Here is a 25,587-nt window from a genome sequence, read left to right as displayed (position 1 = left end):
ATTTTTTTTTCTCAAAGATAGGATAAATATTTTCTGAAAGAAATACAAAAGTATGAAAGACATTTGTTCTACGCGAAGTATCACTTTGTTGAAGCTAACATTGAACTCCAATCGATTGATCTCGATGAGCTGAATAAAAATAAAGTACATCTTTCCATAGCGAAAATATGTATTTCACTGTAAAGAAGGCTTAATGCAACAGTTTTTTTTTTACTAAAGTGAAAATCTAGGGGTCTATGAATGGAGTTTCGTACCAATCGAAAGTTCTCGATAAACTAGATCGAGATACAATACATGTTCATAGATCTGAATTTCAGTTTTTAGGTGGAAAATGCCATATGAACGGTGAGAATTTGACACAAATGTTCAATGTAGGGAGTTTTCTTTGACGCCACCTAGTGGCTACCCTATGTAATAGTAATAATGAGTTTATCAATCGGGCGAAGACCGATTTAGCTCACGCTGGTCTTCCAGAAATTAGCTAACACCGAAAAAGCCTTGTAATGATATTGTAAAAATATGCCAAAAGCCGATATATCATGAAGCAGTCAAATTTAAAGTTTCTAAATTGTGCTGAGTCCCTTGGTTAACGTATTAGAACAGCCTTACGAAATAACTGCGAAACGCGTTGGTGAGATCGAGCAATAGCAACAATAAAATTGTTGGCTTATCTTGTAGTTTAACTCAGGCTGGGTGTAATATTAGTACACCAGCTTAGTTAAATCAACGATAAAACAGGCACAGGACGAAGCCCGAAGGTCCGTCTACTATCTTCTATTGCCTTTAGAGTTGGGCCACTGTTTCGATGTTGCATCACGCGTGGTCCTAGCATTGAGTAAGTGCCTAAGTTTGGCTAAAGCGGCTGCCGCAATTATATTATCATCTTCGGTGGTTAACATTGAAAATAACTGCAATTTTTTAAACAATACTGACGATTGAAGTAGTCTCCTTCCTAAACTTCCATAACGAACCAAAAAAAATAAACGCTCAAATCTATTATCATTTGTTATTGTCCCGTTCAGAAGTTGTTATACCGGGAACTTGCTTCATTTAGCCGGTTGACACTCGCCTAGACGACTCAGAAGAAATTCTCTCTGTAACAGGATTACCCTTCTCTTCCCCGTTTTTTTCCAAAAATGAATGTTTCTTCTAAGGAACCCGAGTTAATAAAGCGTCCTGGCTTATCGATTTTTATGAATGTCTAAAACCCGAAAGGTTGCCTCGCATCTCGTTCAAACTTGAGTTGAAACCTTATTAAAAAAGAATCAATATATGTTTTCCAAACAGGCATCTTGATTAAAATTTATGAATAGAATTGAATTATAATATATGGTTCAAGATCAAAATTACCCAAGCAAATGCTCTTCAGCAAAAAAGATTTCAGAGCGCTCCCTGCACATCAGTAAATCAGAAGATATTTTGAGGTGCTAATATGCATATTCCAGGCTTATCGTTTTTCTTTCCGACTCCATTTGACAGATTAAAGGAGCGCCGTTTACTTGGGACCATCTTAAACAATGACAGTTGTAGGACATTTTTTCCTTCAGTCATACCATATCGCTAAACCGTCGATACACATGGATTGCTCCCCTTACTCGTATTCAGAGATATATAGATAATGATGTCGGATAACAACTTATTTCGATATTCTTTTTTTTCTTGTTGCTCGTTGGACTCCGTAGAATGAATCGGTTTCTGTTTTTTCTATGTGTTGTCCCCAAAACGTCCGCATTATCGACTAGATCCTATAATATCTGGGTGTTCTTCAGCGAGCATGTCTTTCTCTGCTATATCTATTCTAGATATTCAGGAAAAGTATTGCGTCCTGCTTTACCTGGAGTAGACTTTGGAAAAGTTTTCATACTTTATGTAACGTAATGATCAATTTTATATTTTAGGCCTTAAGTAAAATATAGTATATTTAAGACTTTAATATACAGGTGGTGGCAATATTCATTTTTGATAACCGCATAAGCTGAATTTTCACAGAATTTATAGACACACGTTTTCTTTAAAAATGTAATGCATCATTTTTAAAGTGTTATAGTGTTCCCTTACGTAGGAGCCATATCCAATCCAAATTCAACGATTAAAGATGTGCAAAGGTGGTGGTTCTATAGCGATTATATTAAATTATTCGTCAAAGCGCTAACCAACTGATCTGCGTCCTAAATCAGCGTTAGTCAAAAGGCAAAATGTTCAGGCCTTCATTAAATGGTATAAAGCAGACCTTGCTAATCATTCATTTCAAGTTCAAAGCTGTACACTCATTCTCGTATCATCATTTTGAAGCCATTGCGTGAAGTAGAGCCGTATATGGCAGCTGTCCGTATAGGATGTGCCCGTGTTTCCACAAATATACCTGCAGTCGTTCTTAATTAATACACGCTACAGGATTCCCTTTACCTATGCCACTTTATGCAAATAAGGGCGTCACTCAACTTCAAGTAATAGGTGTTCGACATTATATTATGCAGTGCTGGCTAGGAAAGCCTTTATATAGCCGCAGATGATGCACATAAATATGTGGAGCAATTAGGTCAAAAATTACATTGACATTGAATGAACACAAGTGAGCCAACATACTTCTCTTCGAAGATAGGTTAAGCCAAGCAAAATCATTTGTACGCGGAAAAAGAACTAGCGAGAAAAATACAAATACTTAGAAATTGAGCTTATGTCATGCGGGCGTAAATGAAAAATAAAGGAATAAACACAAAAGTCAGAACTGGATAATATCAGTAGACATATCTCAAGGACATGAAAGGAAAGGTGGCTAAAAAAAGTGGACACAGATCATTAATATGTGCAGTAAAAACAAGTCACCTAGGATTGATTACATGTATAATTGTACAAATAATCACCACGGTAATGGCAATAAGCCGCAATATAGTGGAAAAATAATGCCAGCAGCTAGTGTGTCGGAAGTCCTATCCAAGTGGTTCCTGATATAATAGCGATATGGTGTCAGTATAAAATCGTTATGAGGCTAAGGTCACAAACAGAAGGCAAATGTGAAATTTTGTAGAATGTTGTCCTTTTTGGTTGAGTTATCTGGTAAAATTCTCCTTCTGCTGTTCTAAAGCTATGGCTTTCCCTGCATTTTCAAAAATGAGGAATACTGAAATCGATCGAAGGAGCGAATCCTGTAAGTTTTATCAAAAATAAAGTTGTCTATTTTTGTATATACGGCAAGATGTACGGTTTAAGAATAATTTCATAGATATTAAAAGAAAATATATTTGTATAAGGTTATCAAAGTTCTCAGTTATTAGAAGTGAATCTATCGAAAACTCGAAAATAACCTATTTCAAGTTAAAGGCTTGATCCTCAATAACTTGAGAAGGGCTGCTTTTAGATGTTATTCAAAAATACTAATAATAGTCACGTGTACTCACACGTGACAAGTGGAACTAAACATTTATTTTTCTAGCGCCGTTCTATAAGCGACAGATGTCTCCAGATACCCAGAAATGTCTCCACATTAACTCACAGATAAACAAGCAAAATTTCCATTGGAAAATATTAGTTTCTTGTTAAAATAACAGTAGCTTTATATTTGATCCCAATCGTTATCTGATTGTAATTTTCTCATTGTAGGAATGCCATCTGTTTCCGTGGGTGGCCGCTCGAGTCATCACTTTGCTGTGTCCCATTATTCTGTTATGTCATTTCGACCACACTAATTCGGTTTTTCATTATTATTGTTCAGTATAATAAATATGATTTTATCACAGCCGTATCACACTTGTAGCGTAACTAAATCGTCCCTGTGCTACCGATAGCTCGTCACTTTTCCAAACGAATTTAATTATTTTCAAATTTTGGCCTATTCTATAGAGGATTAAAAAAAAGAAACGGTTTCGAACAAACAGTTTGCTCAGTTGAAAAACTGTCGGAAAGTCTATTCATCCAGGGGAACTTTTCTGAACGTAAAGAAATATTGGTCCCGGACCGGACCTATCATTTTCATGGCTTTTTTTTCTCGTCAAGATCATACGGAAAGAACCATCAAAACTGTTCGACTTTTGCAGTTTTTTGCGAAACTGTAGCATTGTAGCTACGTCGAACATTTCCCCGATGTTTCAAGCATTATATGTACAAAGACCTTATGTACACAAAATACTATTTACTTAACTATTATGTATATATATATATATATATATATATATATATATATTATTGTGCAGCGGTAGCTCAGCCAACTAAGAGCCAATACGTGATTTATTAAGTCTTAAATGTTCTACTCTTAACTCCGTATATATATGTGTTGAAAAACAAATACACTATCGTCATGGCGACCGTCATCGACAAACAATGGCGGTATCCTGTCAGACACGTCTAAATATACATTCACTGTCGCTCTTTGCAGTGGCAGCCTGTAGTTAATTGAGGCGCAACAGGAACGAAAAAACTTAATTCAATTTGACATTACTAAACCTGTTATAATAGTGTATCTTTCTATGTTCACTGCGCTCGAATGGGTGGCTAGAACTAACTAAGAAACTAAATATGTTTGCCGTGTTTAGCGCGGGTGTTGCACGAAGCATGCATGAAAATAGTCACTAAACAGAGTCCTTTCATTACGGAGCTTTCCAGTGGGAATTGTACATGCAGAATTGTTTCACTTCCGTGAAAACCCTTGAGAAACATTAAGATATAAATTATAGGGACGGCATTTGGAATTCGAATGTGTTCACATTTATAAACGATAAGAGCTTGAGTAGCGTACTCATTACGCTGAGGCAGATACGCTTGACGTTATCGAATTATTTTATCCTTTATGTTGGTGTTTCCGTCAGAGATCGGCTCTTCGTGGGTTCGCCGCTGGCTCGACGGTAATTGAGTTCTCTGTAAAACGGTGATGCTTTTAATAGTTATTTCCCAGGCTGCTTAAGGAAAAGATCGATTTCCAGAAAACGCGTATTGCGATTTCAATCTTACCCCGTTCACTGCTCGAATAGCCACAGTGAAAACAGGCATCGCAACACATTTCAACATAGTTCCAATACACTTAACCCAATCAACGTGCTAACGTTTAAAATAGAATCCTAATAACAATAAGATGTAACTCTAGCTATTTCATGGCGTTCTTGTCTAAAGCAGAGTAAAAATTAGGTGAAACTAAATATCCCATATACTCAAAGAGGAAAGACAATAATACTCTACTAATATCGTCTTTACCTAGATCATTTGCGAAACTCTTCTCACTGCACCCCGTAAACGTCGACCGAACGCCATACTTTCTAACTGAATGAGCCGTAAATGAGCTGCGAATAATGGGACTCTTTGTAGACCTCAGTAATCTCTAAGAGATATGGCGTTTTTGATCGAATCTCATTTTTTAGTCCATCATGTTTGGCTACTGTTATTCACTGTCACTACTCAATGTTTCCAAATCCGAAATTGAGATGTTTATAGCAGTTTACAAGCAAGGTACATACACGAAGGCAGACACCTGCGCTCCAATGGTATCTAGAGACCTATTCAGCAAATAGCAATATTGCACAGCTAACGATATGAGTTCAATTACTAATTGCCTTATCCGAGTCGTACTAGCCATACAATAAAAAAAAAAGAGTATTACGCAGCCGCGTCGTCCCATTGTATGAATGAGGCAGGTTGTTGGCAGAAGACACAAAATGGCTTTGTTTTAAAAAATTTCACGTACTCCATTGCTGTTCGCCGATTGCCCTAATTTTATTAGCTGTTTATGCGTCAGAATAGAACCCGCAAACAGGGAGTATCCATACATAGCAGCCAATGTCCAAGATCTAGCCCATATTCCATTGGATAATTTCCGGTTGCAAAATATATCATGTATGACTAATAACCTGGCGGAAATCGAGAAGTTGAGGGAAGGCGTGTGCAGGCTGTATCTTCGAAATTATGCCTCTTGACGTAACTCATAGCAGATGATCAGACGGTCATAGTGATACATTGGCAAGATTCTATTTCTAGTCCAAATCTTGTATGGGGGTAAAATCTGGCTTATGGCTTTCTATGCTTTATTAATTTTGGATTCATAAGGAAAGATTCTGTGGAGAGATTAACGTGCTCTAAAGTTGAATCATTGTCAGGGACTTCTCTGCGACAAAAGATGGCTAAGTGTTCTTTCGATTATCGCTATTATGCAGGACATAGTCTTTAATGACGCACTTGTACTTTTGCGTTGTCCAACGAAAGTTACACTTGAGTTATAGTACTCCCGATTGTGATCATTTGTTAAAATCACTCGTAATCGTTGCAGAACTGCATGTAAGACGTTATAATCCGTTTGTAGCTGTACGCAATATCGGCGAATCATATATGAGAGAAACATACCCACAAAAGTTATACGATAATCTCGTCAAAACAGGTTTGTTACGTAAGATTGTTACAGCAATAACAACTTGACTATTTATACGTAGAGCGAAAACGAATAGCTTAAGACTCAGGCTATGTTTAAAACCGAAAAAATTCAGTTTGTCTTATAAGTGCTCGTCTATGCATACGCCTTTATTTATAGGCTACGTCCTTAGGTTAGTGCATCTAGATATTGTCGTCTATTTCTTTTTTTTAGTCAGAAATTAACAATTAAATTTATACTTATCAGTAAAGTGCGTCTAAAAAAAGATGTATCAATCGAGTTCCCTTGTACGTTCTGTCGAAAATTTGGATATTGAAAGTAAGCGAAACTAAATATAAATTCATGATCTCAAAGAATAATTTATGTACCACACGATTACTGTGAAGAAAAGGTCTTTTTTGTTCCTGGTTTATTGTGAGACATTGATTATTAGTGTTGTCTAAGTAAAAAATAGCATAAACGATACGAAAGAAAAACAAAGCGAAGATGTTAACAATGTACGTCTTAGTATAACAAACTCATATGTTTGACGTGAATACATTACACCTAATTCAAAGAGGGTTTTGATTTGTAGAGAAAAGGATCTTCCGTAGAATAGAAACTAGCAGTAGCAGTAGTTTGTTTCGACTGTCCAGATTTAATAATATTTACTAGTTAGCCTTCTAATTACCATCTGGGTGTACTAGATTCAATTTTTACGCATACGTACACACCCGACATCATGCCGTATTTCCACTAATATGGTTTTTCAAGATACACTTGATGCCTTTGGTACTTTCTCTAGTAATTTTTTGCATCCCTGTAGCTTATTCTGTCTTCTACAGATACGCAACGCAGTTTTTTTACACAGTGAAGCCAAACAATAGTAAAACAAACACGGCCTTTGGTTTTGAATGTACTATATACGTGTATATATGTATGCACGTTTGTGTCCGTTTACCTCTACGCATACATTTATTATTCTTCTTCATTTTGCGCTTACGGTACGCGGTTGTGCTTAACGCGCGCTGTGGTTTATCGTGGAACTATCATTCCCTGCCTCAGTGTGCTGACGCCAACAACTCTCTGCTGAGACCCAACGACCACAGCATTTCGTCACTGCCGTCACCAGAAGCAACCATCTACTTATCTACGGTAGCGACAGCAGCAGCTTCAGTGTCTCTAGTTTTACGGAACGTAACCAAACACGATAGACGAACTTTTGCAGACAGCACCGATCGTGGTACGCGACGCTGCGCTTTCCTTAGCATATATTGTCGTTTTCATTTCCAGAGTCGCTGTCGGAGGAATCGCCTTTTAAACGAAGAGTCACTTCAGCGCTCCACTTTCCCTAGTTCTATTGTCTGTTAAATATTATGCTACTAGCGAGTATGTGATAACAGACACTAAAACACAATCATAAAACAAAGCCGCAGAGGCAATAAATTCGATGGTCATGATGATGATGATAACGAGGATAGTGGTGATGGTTACAACAAAGCGGTGGACCCCGGTAAAAGCGAGGCAAATTCGCGCGCGTTCACGAAGGATCTCGATTTTGAATGACATCGACCATTGGCTAGAAGCAACAGCAACGCCATCGGCGGTTGTAATATACTTCAAACGACAAGAGGCTGACTGCCTGAGGCTCCGTATTTTCGTCTCCGTCGACAGCACATGAGTTGACGGACCAAATACATGACAGGCGATGGCTATTGGAGAGGATCCTGGCGAAAACAGCAAAAGCTAAGAGGCATTGCCAGTTGTCTCCACAGCATTGTGTTCTCCTCACCAATAGGCGAGGGCGAAAATGGGATTTTTGAGAGGGGATAGAGTCGTGCACAAGGGCGCCGCACCTTCTAAGATGGTTCAGTTTAGGTGGAGATTACTCCACATTCGCATCCAACGAACATTAGAGCAGTTTGGAAAGCACGTGGCAACTGTATCTGTAGAGATCTCTATAACGGTTTTTGAGTGGAAAGTGACTTATGTGGTGCATGTGCACTGCACTTCCTCCTGAGAAAATCCTGCGAAGTCTACGTTTAACCGAAAATAAGGCAGATACAGACAACTATATCAATTGTCAACTGTAATAATGCCATTCTCGATGCAGTAACATTAAGCCAACTATCAGAGCAACGCGGTGTATGCGCGTGCGTAATTTCGTCCAGTAGCGCCTGTCTACGATCGGCAGTGCTTATTTTAAGGGTGACTGAAAAACTTGGCAAAAAACGTTAACGGTGAATTTAGCACCGGCATTAAACTTTCTCACTGCTTCCATCGCTCTGGCAATGACTGCAAATGACTTCCGGTCCCAACTGTTACTGCAGTGCATTGGGAAAACAAGTGCAACGATATGCAAGAGCGCCGGTAACAACGACGACGACGTCAGAAAGTTCATTATGGAAGATATCGTGGAGATCGAGTTTTGTATCTTTGTTCGTTTTATTCTAGTTTTACTAAAATCATTGGAGTAACCAGTGTTGTGGGTAGCAGTAGCGATTAGAGGAGGAACAACGATATGCAATGAAAAATCAGGCTCCCTGTCAAGGCTAATGTATGAAAGCGCACACCGTTGTTGCTCTTACCTCATCACCTATGTGCTTATATTTGGTAGAAAAGTGTGAACGTGGCCGAATTAAAGCGAAATAAAACGGTCGAAGATTTAGGCGCAGATGACCTGTCTGGGCTGACCTAGGACCGCGTCGGATACAAGTGATAGTTGCATTTCTTAATCGCTGCATTGATTACCATCCTGCTATTTGTTGTCGCTATTGTTGCGGAACCAAATAAATCCAATGATAGGTCAGCTGCGATGTTCATCCTCAGAGAAGTGCGGCTTAGCTATAAAGTTAATACTCGAGAGCAGACATAGTAGCGCGCCAGGAGTTCTTGCGGCCAAAAATCGATACCGCAACACAAAGCAAAGTTGATTTGTATTTAGCTCGAGGACTACACAGGACAGTATGTGACAGAAGGAAATAGTGACATGTCATACAACCGCTACAGATTCGACGAGTAACAGGGCTTTAAGCATTCCTAGCCACGGCTTTTTCCTTGTGTGGAAACAATATGCCGAGATTGTAATTTTTCAATGAAGTAAACTAAAAGAGAGTTAAGCAAGCAATAATACGAAGCTGAATCGATAAGTTAACAAAAGGCAGAGTGTATACACAGAATATCTGTAAGTGTTAAATGTCACCGTTATAAGCGGGATATTGCAAAGTTCTTCGACCTATTGTACGAAGCTGGAGAGAACATACCTCAAGGATACACCTTGAGTATAAACTATATCTGGTCAGTAGTCTACTCGAGAGCATACTGCCAGAGGGTTAGCATTGGGCATACAAAGCTACGCTGACCCACATGTGTGAAATTGCATAAGAGAGCCGTTGTCGATCATTCCTATCGATCTGGAAAAAAATGACTGAATTATCAGTTTTTACGATTGACGACCAGGATTTATACGGAACGTGGCATGAGACGCCACCAGCAACCCTTAAAACGCTCAAATCTCCAAAAATTAGAAAGTCTTTGGAGCATAATGAACAAATGTGAGTACGCTTATTTGTTACTAAAACTACTAAATACTCATTCTGTAATTCGGTTGAGTGATGGGCTTGCAATATGCTAATTGATAAATTTGCTAATACATTGTTTGAACATAGCCGCACCTTAGGATGCACCTCTTTTTTATACAGTTGCAACTATATTATACTTCCGTTTTCCTGTCTCTAATATATCATCCTTGTTGGAGAAGTAGTTGCAGTTATTATTTCTAGCTTTTCTTAACTTTAAAATAACTGGAGAAGACTTGACTTGATCCTTTATACTCTAGTACTGGTTCTCATTTTGCGACTAGCCTTATATGTTTAAATCTTTTCATTGGAATAACCGAAACACTTTACAACATTATATTGTTTTGTTTATTGGTGCCTGTTTCTAACTGCGTGCTTCGTTATGTTTAAATATTCTGTGCCGTTGGAAAGCTAACTCATCGCTCTGCGAGCCCGGCCTTTGCTGTCGCCGTCATAACAACCAAAAAAATCGTGACAATATAAAGTAGTGAATCAAAACCGATTAAAAGATAAAAAATGAAATTTAAATTAACAAAATTTAAGGAAAATTACGGAAAAATAAAATGATCTTGAGAGCTGATGAAAAGATTACGGACATAGGATATACAAGAAATATAAAGCAGCGATAAAAACCACATTTATATTTTGCAATAAATACTTCTGTTTTTTTTTAAATTGATTAATTTTTTAAATTAATTTTTGTAGGCTGTTCAGTTGATTTTGTTCACCTCTGAATTGACTTCGATATATTACGGCTTTCGAATCTAAAATGTCGATCCTGTGCGTTTGAGAAAGAGACATACATATATTTTGAAATTCAAATCCAATAGTCAATTTTTTTATGATCTGAACAAAACACTATGATAAGAAGCATATTGAGTAGATAATTCGTAAGGCTTCCCGACACCATCTAACACTGGCTGTCATCGAGCATAAAAGCAGAACAAAGAATAAACAGTACTACAATTTAGGCGACAGCATGATAGTTAATCATAAGATACAAACGATAATGAAACAAACAAACAAACAAACAAAGATTTTTTGCATCGTTCGAAACGCATGTGATCGCAGAAAAATTAGCTAGAAAAACCGCCAAATGCAAAATCATTTGGGATAAAGATTTGAACGAATCTAGAGTGAAGAATAGGTAACAACATTATAACGATTATTTCAACTATTACACCTAATACATACCTATATTGAAATGTCTATTAGGAGTTTTAGTCATGAGGTTGTCCGTAGAGCTATACGACAGCCTCAAAATATAGGGACTAGCCAGTAGTGATCGACAACCGACCCTTTGGAACAGAATTTGTTTAAAATGTCGAAGTTTATAAAAATAGAACGTGGTGTTGTCTCAAACCTCCGTATTTTTCTGCACAGCTTTTTTGAGACCAATGTGTTGAAACAATTTTGGAAAACAGAGTTTTGCAGTTTACTCAGTTTCTATTATGGCTACTCAATAAAATGTATCTTTGACATCTGTTACATGCAGTTTAAGTAATTATTCATATATCGATATCGCTTATATATAAGCAACCTAGTAAAAAATATGATCAGTTTTATTTACTATTAACAATATTGCAACTCTCGCAGTGAATATTTACAGAAATTCTACTCTAAAATTTTGCCCTGTCATTGAAAACCAAAAAGAATGAACCATTTTTACTTCGAACCAGTGTCCTTCCGGACCATTCGCTGTTTTCTTTAAGCCTTCGTGTGTAGGCTGACATGACGAAATCACCACGGCCGATACCTTTATCGCGCGAACAATGGCTGTCTTTGCCACGGGAAGCAAATACTATAAAATCCATTGTCGTTTCTTTTGGAAGCTCGAAATATCGCCACAACGCGTCTAGTCTCAGCGTGGCTTAGATCAAACTAGTGGAATTAACCTATTTGAGCATAATGCAGCTTCTATTGAATCTATCTGCCGGGTCATAGGTGCAAAGCCCAAATTCGTTCTTTAGGCAGCTAGCACTGATACAGCTCTACTGATTGAGAATTAGACGAAACATACTTTTTCCTTCTTTCCTTTTTGTTATATTTTTATATTGTATTAACGAGGACAGGGTTGCCAAAAAATTGCTAGTTTGCGCAAAGTTTAAGCGCGTAAAAGACTTCACAAGATTCTCAAGAGGACATACAAAAATTGCATTTTGTTTTACGTTTGGTACTGTTGCTAAGCGTTGCCCCAGGCGGCTTATTCCTTTCAGTATGACGTAAACCGTGTATCTACGCTCGATTTAAAGCCTAAGTTACCTGATGCGTCCGTAAACAAAGTGTACCATCATAAGAACGTCAACTGCCCATCATAACCCTAGGAGTGGTTGCAACTAAACGCTAACAGTTCTTAGAATAGAGTAGAGGAATAACTTAGATATTGTAGTATTTCGTTTAAATAGGTCGTAACAAGAGAATCGGCCATCTTTAAAGATTATTGACTGCGCTCTTTTGTGCAGCTTGTGTATCAAGATAGAAGTTCTAAAGACAGTACTCGACTGTTTCCTTTTGTAGTCTCCCCAGCTACCTTTGGTGGCTGCTGTAAAAATATTATATATACGTAGAACGTATGTAATCCATGGATGTATGCCAGATTACAGAAGCCTTGATATAACATAAAAAAGCGTCATGTGTTCGATCCGAATAAAACTCTTATATTTGTATAGTACTTACGTTAAAAGCGATCGGTGCCAAATATTTTCTAAGTTGCAGTTGACCTCATTTCGTTTACACATAACGATCACGAATTTTTTTGCCAAAAATCTAAACCGGTTAACATGGCGGACACCCTGAAGATGTCTGACATGGCAATATCTGTCTAATTTGCGCTAATTAATGCCATAACAGTTTCGTCAATGATAGCAAGGCGGTCAAATCCTCTGGTGAAAAGTGCACAGGAAAAATCGAGTTCGCAACAATTCGATCAATGTCTAGCTGTTAGTTTGCTCCTCGTCTGCCCGGATTTCAGTATTAAAGCAAAGACTAGGTCGGAAACAGTGGGTGTTAACTGATCAACTTAATCGACGATGGTTCTAGGAAAATAAGATAAATATTACTTAATCTGCCAATGCGTACACTCTTAACAACTTGCGTGTTATTTTTTGATTGAAGAATATTGAGCTTGCTGTACATTTCGCACCTCTCAAATCAAAACCTCACAGAACATAGTCGTCAAATGATAAACATCAGTCGATGAAGTACGTTTATGTGGCAGATATTTTTCATTTTTTTATTATCGAAATTATTATGATAATTACCTATCGCCTTACTGTTAAAAAAGAGGAAGAAATAGGTAATAGATATGGTAGTATTAGCAGTCCCTATGTTTGCGTCACTGCAAATTACTTGCAATGCAAGTAGCTCAGAGACCGCTGCTATTGTGGTTATGGATAGTCAATGGGAAAGATGGCTACAAATCGAAACACGTATCTCAGATGGAGCGGAGACATTGACGGGCCTAACGTGTGTGCGCGCCGGAAGAGGCAAAGGGAGATTTTGGTTGGTGGTGATCTGTGTTCCTGGGCATCTCATCCTCTGACATTTTGAATATCGTTGTTATGTTGGAGCGCTGAACATCGATGCTGGTATAGACGCGCAAAGCCTAGTTAACTCGATGGTTAAACATTAGACGACATAGAGGCGGACTGAATCTGTACAGAAAGATAAACACCGAGCTCCACTAAAATATTCTACTGTATCATTTTCTTTTGATGTTCCACATCTCATGTCGTCACTGCATGGCTACGTGAGCAGATTTCGACTCTTTGAACAATGTATTGGCTAACGTAACTGATGATTTTATCTGACTAGCAGATATAAAAGCGGCGGCGTTCACTGAACTAATCATCCAGCGACGATCTGTAGAAATATTTTTAAGTGTACCACATCAGACACAGTGAAATCATTTGCCCGGTGTTTTTCTTGAGGAACTACGAATTGGTACTAAGCTTATACTTACGAATACTTGCTATTGAAAATAAACAACATGTTGAGTAAATCTCGTCACTAGTAATTTGACAGAAGGGGCAAATGATTAATTTTTAGACAACAAGTCGTGCGAGTATGCAATTTCATTTGTGTGCAAACGCCAGTATAGTCCCTCATGTGCGCTTTTAAAAATGTTTTCTTTTCCCTCTCATTAAAAAAAATGTTGCACGTTCTTACGAGTGCCCTTTGGTTATTCATATAAAAAGTGTCCTATGGCACTTGAACAGATTTCAACAGTCGACATTTTTTTGAACAGGAAAATTCTGATAGCAAACTTATTTCTTAAAAATATAGTTAAATTCTTATAGATACCAGAAAACACCACGGAAAGGGGTGCGTGCTGTGAGCGTCAAGTGGAAGCAAGATTTTCCAAGAACTGAAATTTTCCACCAAATTGAGTCAAAGAGTACATCACCTTTTGTGCGAAATGGAATATCGATTTCTCACAGCTACAGAGGCAATCATAATTCACAGAAGAAAACCATTATCATAAATTATGCATGATTTTCGGCACTTCCGCTTGTTTTATCCCGATCAGTACCTGTATGTACGATGGTACACATAAGCTGTCTTTGTGTTTTCCGGCCTACGGAAGTCATGGGTAATAGTAAATCAGTTTAGAATGTTTGTATTCTATATTTCCTAAAGAAACTTCTTTCGAGACAAAGCGACACCCACAACTATAACCCACATATTTTGTCAGTAGACAGTTTTAAGTTTTAAGAAGCTTTAAGTGTCGACACTCGTCGAGTGTACTTGCATACGTATTATTAGATAGATGGAAAAAGCTTATCAACGACTGAAGCACGATCTACCGAATCGTCTTTCTTTAAATTGATGTGTTACGTGCCGATACTACGTACCAAGTATTCATAAGTAAACAACACTACGCGATATTTCTCGCAGCGATTGGACAATCCCTACTATTAGTAAATGACTATAACTGTTTGTTAATTTTTAGTGTTCATCGAACGCATGACGAGGATACGCACTGACGTTGCCGTTGTGATTCAGCTTAGCTTTCACATGAAACGTCCCCGTCGCCATTTCTCTTGTTGTTTATTCAGCTTACCAGTGCAACTATCTCAGCGTTATCTATTGAGTAATTGATGTCTATTTGGTGACGGTCATTTTCAGGAAGGCATTGCTTTTTACTTACGAATACATTAGTCTTAGCATTGGAATTGATGCAATGCTAGCTAGAATCAGCACAATAAGTTCGCCTAAAAAACAGTGTCTATTTAGCAGTATCCTTACCTAACAGTATAATAATGATTTTATATATGAGTCACTAAACTATGAGATAGGCCCACGGCGATTCTTAACATTTTTTACTTAATCTTTTATCGTAACTAGAGCTATACGAGTGTATAAATTTATCCAAAACAGATTGACGGTATTCGCGTAGGCTTAACCTTGAAGTTCCGCTCATATATATGCCAACTTGCTCGTTCAGAAAAACAGAAACTTCATCAGGATCGATTCACGTCTCTTTAGCTATTTTAGGAAAATTCCCTAATTATCAGTCGACTTACAAGCGATCGAGGGGGGCCAAGGTTTAGAATCAATCACCTTCTATACGATGTTCTACCCCCACCATCAGCCTATTTTCATGGTCAGCGTCGTGGTTTTACCACAGCGGATTGAAAAAAAAGTTATTTCGTGAGATGATGCTTAACTTTGACATAAAATACCTATTTGACATATGAATATAAATTAATTTTTCAATGTTAACAGTATTATACGTTCAATGTATGACATTATTTTATTCGTTTTTCTTATAGTACCGAGCGAACGATTCGGAGCGGCTTCAAATATTTATTTCTATCGAAAACGTGAAGATTTCATTATCGGATGGGGAATGTATGGTCAATAGGAAAGATCACTTATCAGTAACCTATTACGAATATATTTGTTTATGAGGATTTGGAACGAGACTTTTGCCATCATTTATATTTAGATTATTATCAGATTATATGAAATTATCTATTACATACATATAATGTCACGGACTCCGTCGTAGATGAGAACATAGTTGATTACGTGCAAGCGTTATTTTGTCATGAAAGTTATTACACTCACTGTTCTTCTTGCCGCTATCCGTCGTTTTCTTTTCATATAATAAAATTGCGTCACAATTAGTTGTGCTGTACAATGTGTGTTACCTGCCTGTGGCGTCAAACCCTGCAGGCTTTGGCAGCAGCAGCGGCGGCGGCGGAAGCAGCACCAAACGTAAAAAAATGGTGGACGCGAAGGTAGCAGAGGCAGTGATCTTGGGCTAGTGGCAGACGCAACGTTCTCATTCATGGAGCATATTTTTATTTTATATGGTAGGGCAACGTATGTACAAATAAGATGGAACCTGCATTTTAAATGTATTTCAAATTCATATGAACAAAAAAACGAATGAGATATATTCGTCGGAAACAGGGCACACCAAACATAGGTTTATTGGAAACAAATGAACACCCAATAGCGGCAAGGGTCATGGCGAGCAACGGCGCTAATTAAAATTAAACTTTTTCAGTTTTTCATCAGTGCAGTTCAGCCGCTTATCGTGTCAAACCTTTGTATTCGATGATGTAAACCGTGAATTAATAGTTTTGTTAAAGCTTAACAGGCCAAAGCCTGAAACGACTAATAACGCCCGCTAAAAAAATATTACAAACATTTTAGTACACGTGAAGGAACACGATATAAAACCGAGATAGCTCCAAATCAATGAGGAATTTAACCTATTTTTGCGCGTAAAATATATATAGATAATAACTAAATTTGCCATAACTGGTAACATAATTTCATCATCTATCCCGCAAATATAAAGTGTATTATATAAATAATATGAAGAGTAAATATCATACATTTATGTCACTGCTTGATTTTTTAGAGACATCCATGAGCCAGAGAGAGTCTCTTCGTCATCCGTAAGATTACGACAGGGCAGTTTCTGTCGTTCTGCTGTATGCAAATCTCTGGTGGTGCTCATCTGCGCCACGCTCGTCGTTATAGTCTACCTTCTCTACAAGAGGCACCTCTACGAACCTCCTCCTACAAATACCCCTGAAGAATAATTTCTCCTCGACAACTGCCTCAACGGAGCTTAAACAAAAATTAGCAGCAGCGACAGCTACCTTTTTTCCTGTAATGCAAACAGCCAACAGAAAATGAATGACCTGTCAGCTCATTTCTGGTTGAGCATTGATTCATTATATGAGTTAGCATTTCTCTTAAATATGTACATACAGATCAAGGGCAAGAACGAACGTATGTGAATAATTAAGAACTCGAAAGGTCTGCATGAAAGTATATTTTAAATATTTTGCGCAACGCGCCAATATTGTAGGAATGATATGAGTCTGTAAAATGGTTGAATCATACGTAATTTAACAACATTTTCACGGACAATTTCAGAAACTGACTACGAAAATATTCACACTTCAAATTACCATTGTCCGTCATTAAATATTGACGCAGTTAGAGATCTTATTGTAAAAAATAGTTTTTCAAATCAGATGGAGTACCCTTGTTATCTTTGTTACAGCTGCATTGTAGTATCGAGACAGGTAAAGATTACTATACTTGGTAAAACTTGATCGAATTATATTTACACAGAAATCGTTCATAAACTACACATGTTAATATCCCATTTCTATAAAATTGTGCCTTGTAAAAGCTTTTTTGAGGCATTTTCTACAGTAACACATGATAATGCAGCGGGTACGAATTCAAAACGTTAACCCTTCTACACGCACAAAAATCTCAACACATTTACCTTACAGTAATTGAATATTTTCACTGGCTCCCTTGTAAATAGTTATACTCTAGGAAAAAAGTATCTATCAAATAGTATGGAGCTCTTCGTAAAAGCTACTAACAAGGAAACTATATCTTCTCCGGGAAGAATCATGTAGCGAACCAAGAAAGTATAATTTTTGTTTTACGCAAAACGTACCGAACGTTGGGTAGTAACTTTCACACAAAATAACAATACTGAGAACGAGGCTTGCAACAACAACATTTGTGTCGCCAAATATTACGATGGAACAAAACCAATGTACGACAAATAATTTTCTCTAGTACCATTTAAAAAAAAAAGACGAATAACACCATTTACCCTCTACAACGTCTCCAGTTTTCATTTCTCAATTCGCCATCGAAACACACAATAGATAGCCCAGCATATTAAAATAAGTGGCCATTTTCATTTTCAATCATATAAAGTATTTGATTATATAATATAGCGAGTTTATATATTATACATATGAAATTTAACGATTTCTCTGATAAAATGCAGGTTTTTTTGATAACTACTGTTTAGCACATCAGACGAATAATTGGCTGCATTTAGGGTCCTTATATGACGGAAATAATATAAAAATAGTAAAGCTAGTGAAACCAAATACCGACTGATTCCAAGTGTTCTCCGTTTGCAATAAATACCTTGTTATTTTTTGCCGCTAAAAGTCAGTGCAATGAACAAGACCGGCCTTTCCTCGCCGCATCATAGAACAGATCTAGTAAAATAAGCAGATGCGCGTATTAAGCTAAAAAGAAAATGGCCGCTGTTTTTCAGTAAATTAGCCTACGATGAATAGATAGAACTAATGGCTTTTAAATAGATTCAAACATATTAGATTTTACAATCGATCTTTAACAAGAATAGAAAACACTTCTTTGGACCTATATGTTTAATTACATGTAGGTAAAAAAAAAACAAGATTTTGTGAACCTAAAGCGCTAAAAAAGCGACAGCATTAGGGTGCTGAATATAGTGGTGTAAATAGCAATCTTAGTTTATGCGCAACTCTCAAAATATTTGATAATTTTCAGCTATATTATATTGATATAATATAAATCACACGAATATTTGCCTTGAGGCCATTCGCGAAAATTAGAAATATAGCTTTGGGTAAAAATACTTGAAAGTCACCTTTAATAGAGAATTCTGTGGTAGATATTTTGACGCAAGCTTAACGTTGTCGAATTAAATACTAATTTGAACGCTTGGTTTTCTAAGCAACTTATGTAAAAAAAAAAAGTAGATGTGGAAGTTGTTGGCAAATTGGCGTAACGGGAAGGTAATAGTACAATAAGTTGATGTCCGTGTAAGGTGGTGAATATACATCCATGATTATATTGGCCATAGAGACGTATTTTCTTTAGATGAATGAGCATTAAGATTTTTTCTCACTAGATAAGCTCTTGTCAAGCTAGATAAGTTTTCCAGGTGTGTCAGAAATGAAAGAATAGCAGTAATAACCGTATATTCGTTATATGTTTATTCCATTTCTGGACCAAGAGCTTCTCTTTTTTATGTTAACTGAACTAAATTTATCTATTAAATAACTTGCAGTATTAGTTACCAGAGACAGATTAATTAATGGGCGAATTTCTAGCCTGTCTCTATAAATGGCATAGATCAGCATCTGATGAGCCATCTCGAAATAATTATCATTGTTGTGAGACAAAGATTTTTCGAAGTTATCCGCAATCTCAGAGATTCGATTTGCTTGAAGTTTTCCCGTGTGTCTACCTTTGAAACCATCTTAACAAGACATGTTATAGTATCGATAACGAACGATCACTCAATCGTATCTTTCTTTCCAGGTAATAATAATCATATATCAGGCTCTATACCTATACAGTCTATATAGGTCACGTCACTGTTTCTCTTTGAGCTCGCTTCGAAGCCAATTTGAATCTCAACTGTCTGTTCTTGGTGTGAGCAATATTTGTTCATGTCAAAAAGGACGCTTTTGCCTCTGACTCAAACCCAAACTAGGCACAAAGCATGTTTCACCGAAAGATGAGTCCCTTTCTGTACTCGCAGGAATGGGCTTATATTAGAGCAGCTAACCCACGATAAGTAGCCAATACGAAAGGAGGCATTTGGGTGAGTACCGCTACTCAGTACGCATAAAAATGACAGTAAAACGCAATTTCGTCAACTGTGATTTTTCTTGTGATTGCCTATTCCGATGAAACAGGCCCAACTGAATTCTCAACGTCCAGCTCGAAGACAGGGTACTACATCGTAAAGACTTTTGTAGTTGCTCGAAAACCTTTTCTTAGCCTATATCTGGTGAGGCAGTCTTGTCGGACACTAACAGCTAATTGGCACAGAACCGCCTTTTTCTGTTGTATCGATTGAAACCAAGGGTCATGCAAGGTTCGATGTCGCTGTCTCCTATTCATATTTCATTGGATAGGTTACAATACAGCCGCCATTGCTTTGTTGATGCCCAGCCCCAGTAGCTTCGATGCTATAACCCTCCTTCACACTACGATAGGCGAAAGCATCGAGCAAGAACGGAAGTGATCAGACCTCGACTTCTTAAAGGGCTTTCCCTTAGCACTGGTTTATTAAGGGGCGGTGTGTTCAATTGACAAACGCTGTCGCCAAGTGATTCCGAGTCGAAACCGATTTCTACTAAACACGTGTGTGTGTTACGACGTTACATACGCTTTAATTAACAGAAGGAATACTCAAAGGTAATTTCAAGTTAAGTCCAAAATGAGTTAAATTTTGTACATTCTGTTTGTTTTGTCTTACACATTTTTATAAAAAAAAAATTAGGTTATGTTGTTTAAGCGCTTCACGGATTTATTGTCAAGTTTATCTGACATAGTGAAAAGGATAGCCAAAATTCGTTATCTTCATCACATAGAACGTTTTCTTTTTTATTATGTACAATTTGAGATTTCCTTCCCTTACCGCTGTAAAATTGTGTTATCGATTTTGTGAATGGTAGTTCTATTTATCCAGTACCACTATGAGAATATTAGTAGCTAATATTAAGATGTACTCTGAAGGATAATTACTATTATCTTCTTCTCAAGATAGAGAGCTTCCATTGCTAATTAATTGTATAGCATACCAGTCCAACAGCTCAATAACATACGCCTTTGCATACTACGCAGATTGTCGATCCAAACCTAACAAAAACTGTTCAATAAATATTTGCCCAAGGCACAGTCGTACTCAACTATCAAAACATTAAAAAGAATTTTGCCACGTAACGTGATAAATTACGTACGTAAAAAGTTTTGCGGCTGCTTGATTATTAACTATTTTATGGTGTAGTAGATTCCGAAACGTTTTTCAATGAAATTATAGAGATCACTCATATTATTTATCACAACAAATCATGGTAGGATGACGCTGGACTAGCAGCACTGCCACTCTATGCGAGAGATGCAAGCTTGTGGGGAAGATGTTGGCCGCACATAATATATAGGACTCACTAGGTAATTAATATATTGCTTAATTCTGCTTGAATAACTTTCTCACCCACGGCAAACAGCTAAGTCTCAACGCTGTTCACAATTAGTTCGTAGTCTTATTTAAATAGTAGACTTGGTTAACTATACCGAATAGGAATGTTTTGAATGCGTTTCAAACATACATATCATCTATAGAAGAAAATTGTTCCAGTTTGCCCCGATTTTCCTTTTCCTTTAACACAATTGCTCATTGTGCCGACAACAGTTATTCCGTTGTATATCCACAGAGAACCCTACAATAACAACTGGATAGCAGTTTGGCAAGTCCGTTTTGATTCAGATAATTCGCCGTAATCTTTCGGTTTTGAACAGTAATTTACCTTTTTATTTTTACGCATACCATTGCCAAGGTACGTTAATATAGAGCTCACTACAAATACCCTATATTAGCGTATACCAGAATTGTCTGCTCAGATAAATGTACCGCTATGAATTCGTATGATATTTTTTCAGTTCCCTAAAGTGACGACACGCATGTTTTTATGGACGTGACCTATACCGTGCTACGAAAACGCATTTAATTCTAATAAAATGCAGAACCAAACAAAATCAGTTACACTCCTGCATCTATCTTTCACGATCATACGAATTCAATGCAGATACAGGCCTTGAACTTCTATTGTCCAGTACACACAGAATGCATACAATGATTTATTATTATGGTTCTATGCACTTACATTTTTCGCTGTCGGCTCCAAGGGCCGGCTAGCCAATTCCAATGATTGCTGACCTTTTCCCGCAGAAAGTGGCTGAACTGCCGTTAAGGTGCTGATGCTGCTGGATTTGCTGTTTGTTACGGCTTCGACTGGGCAGCAACATTCATGGTATTCACTCAAAAGAAAGCGAAGACGAAACGGATGATTAGCCCTGAAATTAAACGAGCAGATTGTTTTTCCTGCAACGTAAACCCGTCCATTTATAATGGAGCGTATGCATTTCGCAATACACAAAGTGAAAACGCTTCACCGAGGCATACATTGTATATAAATTCTATGTACACAATTATATACACAGAGGTCTACTCGTCGCCTCGTTTTCGTCGTTGTTCAAACATTTTAAAGTTGAAAGCACAACAAGTAAGTGTATATTGGGGGTATTATACAGGGAACAGCACAAATCGTTGTTATAAATATGTACATGGATATAGGTTGAACGCGCGAACTTCAAATTTTGGCAATTTGTCGTGACGACATATCCTTTCTGACGTCAGCGATGGCAGTGTAGAAACCCACGCGCTGGGAACCATACTGAGAACTGGTTAGTTGCGACTATTCAATGTTATTTGCGACAGCGCGCATCTACCCACAAACGGCACGAAATAAGAAGACCAGCAAAAGGAGTGAAGTTGTTGTTACGACTAGACTGTGGCTAGGCTTTCGTGCACGGAACCTATCAAGGAGAATTACTACGTGCTCGTCGCACGTAACATTAACCACACAGTGAGCATTTGTCTCTAATATTATACAGGATAAAGTAGAGCTCTGTGTTGTTCTTAAAATAGAGCAGTTTTATATTCTTAACACACCGCTCCACACCTGATGATTTGCTATCGTGTTTTTTGACGGCCAAAATCATATCTAGTGTTGCAGAAGTGGTAGTGCTTCAGTGGATAGATCTAACTAAAATGAATGTCTCAAATTTTCAAAGATTTCTGAAATTATATATGTGTACGCATATATACAGATCCTAGGGAATAATCATTTTTTAACGTCCTTCCTTTTCGTTCTTACATATAAGGTCATTGAAAAGGAACCATGCCATGTGCAGCGAAACTATTTAGGTGAAATATATTTTAAGCGGTAATTTTCCTTTAAAATAGAACTTTCTCTAAATTTTCAAGATTATGAATGGACTTGTAAGTTTCGGAACTATATTTGCGTTAAAAAATATATATGCTTGCCATAACGATGAGTCACATGGCACACTACTTAATATATGTTTCCTTTTAATCTCTAAATAAAGCAAAATTCTTAAATTCAGTACGAAATTATACGTTCCCTCGAATTGACCAATACGGCGTTTGTATTTCCTTATGCCACTTTAACTAAATCCCCCTCCCTTCCCTGACATAATGGGAATGAATACTACTTAAGCACTTCGATCTGACTGCTGCCTTGATTCGGTGTGAGCCAGTATTAATATTAACGTATAATTACATCAATGAGCCTTAACTTTCTATTGCAAATCTCCAAACACGTTCTTATGAAAGGATGTTGAGAGGAAAACGACTGAAGTGCATTAACTAAATATTTATTGCTACCTAAATTATTTTTGTATACTTGTTTATTGCCAGATATGTGCCAAGCTGAGTATCCGAGGAAGTACAGCTCTAATTGCATCCTTTGTAGAAAATGTGGAAGCTATAAATTTAACATGATTGTTTTTTTTGCGAACATCGTCCTTTAACGGGGTAAAACATTTCCTATATCAGTATAGTCAAGTTTAGACAAAATTAAAAGGTGTGATTTTGAGTTTTCCTTTAACGTTTTACGTTAACACGTCTTAAAATTAAGTACGTTTTTAACATATTACCTTCGAAGCACATCAAACCCAATAGAGCATTTTAAGATCTGGTGTTACTTTATGCCTATTCAAACCCAAACATGCAGATAAAAATTTCAACGCATGCTTCAGCTAGGAAAAAATTAGCACCCCACCGCTCTCTTCGTACATTTTTCGTACACGATAGATCGCCCGAAGAGTTATTTTTCGTTCACTTTATTACATTCCACTACCGCGAAAGCAGTTAAGAATAAAGAATATAATTTTTTTTTGCCAATATAATTTATATAATATAATACTCCTTCCAATTAAAATACATAAGTAATGAGTTAGAATTAAAACGTTTTCATATAAGAAGGTTGGAATGTTTAATCAAATATGAACGGCCATGTCTGAAAGCTGGTCGCACTGAGATCAATATTTTGCTACCAGGCTCGCCATAAATTTGAACTTCGTTTAACCTAAATCTAATAAATTGTTCAAAAAGCTTCATAAGGTTACATTTCTTCTTCGTTAACTCAAAAAAGTTACTTTATTTTTGTAAACGATTGAAAATATATGCAAGTATTTTATTTGCTATGGAGTTATCCACCGACAATAAAACAAAATGTAGTTAATGAATCTGTTTAACCGTGAATGAGCCTTAAAGACAAGCGAACATGAAGCACAGCACCCGGTCCTCTGGCGCGGTAGCTGTAATACAATAGTATATAATTAAAAATTCCTGAGCGTCCGAACACGTAAAATTCTATTTGCATTCTTTGACATTTACCCATCCGCAAAGCCGACGCCACAAGCAATAAATTCGTATACATATATGTCCTGCAGGTGCCTGTACTAGTTACTCGCATTTTTTTGCCAATTATCAAATACGTTTCTCAAGGATGATTAATAGTTATCTGACACAGTAGCCTAAATTTGATCTAAATTGCTAAATAGCTACATACACTTTTCACTGTGGATACCTTCATAGAAAACGGAAGCGTTTTTGTAATGCACTAAAGAAATAAAAACTAAACACCAATAAACCAATAAACAAAAAGAATTTCAATCAATAAGTACCGCATGTATTTGTCTTTCGGAGCACACTTAAACCGAAGACCGGCCCCGTGATACGTGAGTGTGTGAGCCAGCAATTTAGTTTACTGCAACCTATTCTTGTTGTTGTTATCTAATTGTTCAATTCAGACCTGGTGGAGCAAAAGATACAAACCTAAACCAAGTCACGTTTACTATCGGTACAATTCACTGTCGATTGTATCACAATGTCGACACAGTACCGACAGACAACTGTGGTAACGACGACAACAACTTCTCCTGGAGGAGTAATCACAATTAACCGATCATTCGTATCTTCAGTTAGCGGAATACTTACCTTCCTAGAAGTGGTATGTTAAAAAGCCCACATTAACTAATAATTATTGTTTATTTCATATTTCTCATTTATATATGGTACTGTGGTTTAATATGGATACTTTAATGTACGCGTAGCATCTTCAAATAACTATGCGCTATAAAATATTCATGTCTTCGGAAAACTGAATAGGCCCACAAAACTTAAGCCCTTCAAATTGAGGAGCGATGAAAGTTATACTACTGCATAATTTTCTCCTTTCAGGTGTTTGCGTTGATAATCTTCATACTGACCGTGCAAACACGAGATCGACCATACGCATATGCATACAATCTGCCTTTGTACTTCGTCAACTTGACATCATTCTGTTTCCTAGTTGTTCTTTCACTCATAATTTTGGCGGCTTTTTTGTCAATTACAGGAACGATTTTACCCACGACATTCTTCGTGAGTTGATGTTGATTACGCAGTACTTTAGGTCTAGTACGAAACTATAAAAATAAGTTTTATTTGTGGAACGACTGGCCCCAGTTAGAGTCTATACGTCTTCT

General features: G+C 37.2%; 1 protein-coding gene and 1 long non-coding RNA gene across 5 annotated transcripts in view; one reads left to right on the top strand and one right to left on the bottom strand.

The window, feature by feature from the left end:
- The window catches only part of LOC111263572 (uncharacterized), a 21,172-nt gene extending 8,274 nt beyond the window's left edge, over nucleotides 1-12,898 (bottom strand). The window contains exon 1 of the long non-coding RNA XR_015312357.1: nucleotides 12,583-12,898. This is a non-coding gene — a long non-coding RNA (uncharacterized LOC111263572). The remainder of the gene's footprint in view (nucleotides 1-12,582) is intronic.
- LOC111263569 (uncharacterized) overlaps nucleotides 8,218-25,587 on the top strand; it is a 19,676-nt gene continuing 2,306 nt past the window's right edge. Inside the window, exons 1-4 of one of the 4 annotated variants that reach the window (XM_022838751.1) lie at nucleotides 8,218-9,882; nucleotides 19,504-19,789; nucleotides 24,871-25,070; nucleotides 25,301-25,483. In XM_022838751.1, coding sequence (XP_022694486.1) covers nucleotides 24,948-25,070; nucleotides 25,301-25,483 — 306 coding nt within the window. In that variant the 5' untranslated portion in view covers nucleotides 8,218-9,882; nucleotides 19,504-19,789; nucleotides 24,871-24,947. Of the gene's footprint in view, nucleotides 9,883-19,503; nucleotides 19,790-19,850; nucleotides 19,921-19,986; nucleotides 20,389-22,500; nucleotides 22,620-24,870; nucleotides 25,071-25,300; nucleotides 25,484-25,587 lie in introns of those variants that run through there. The other 3 variants (XM_022838752.2, XM_022838750.2, XM_022838749.2) reach the window with 3 other exon arrangements.

Source organism: Varroa jacobsoni, unplaced genomic scaffold (genome assembly GCF_002532875.2).
Source record: "Varroa jacobsoni isolate VJ856 unplaced genomic scaffold, vjacob_1.0 scaffold_774, whole genome shotgun sequence".
Taxonomy (NCBI): domain Eukaryota; kingdom Metazoa; phylum Arthropoda; class Arachnida; order Mesostigmata; family Varroidae; genus Varroa; species Varroa jacobsoni.
This window is presented reverse-complemented; position numbering and strand designations above follow the sequence as displayed.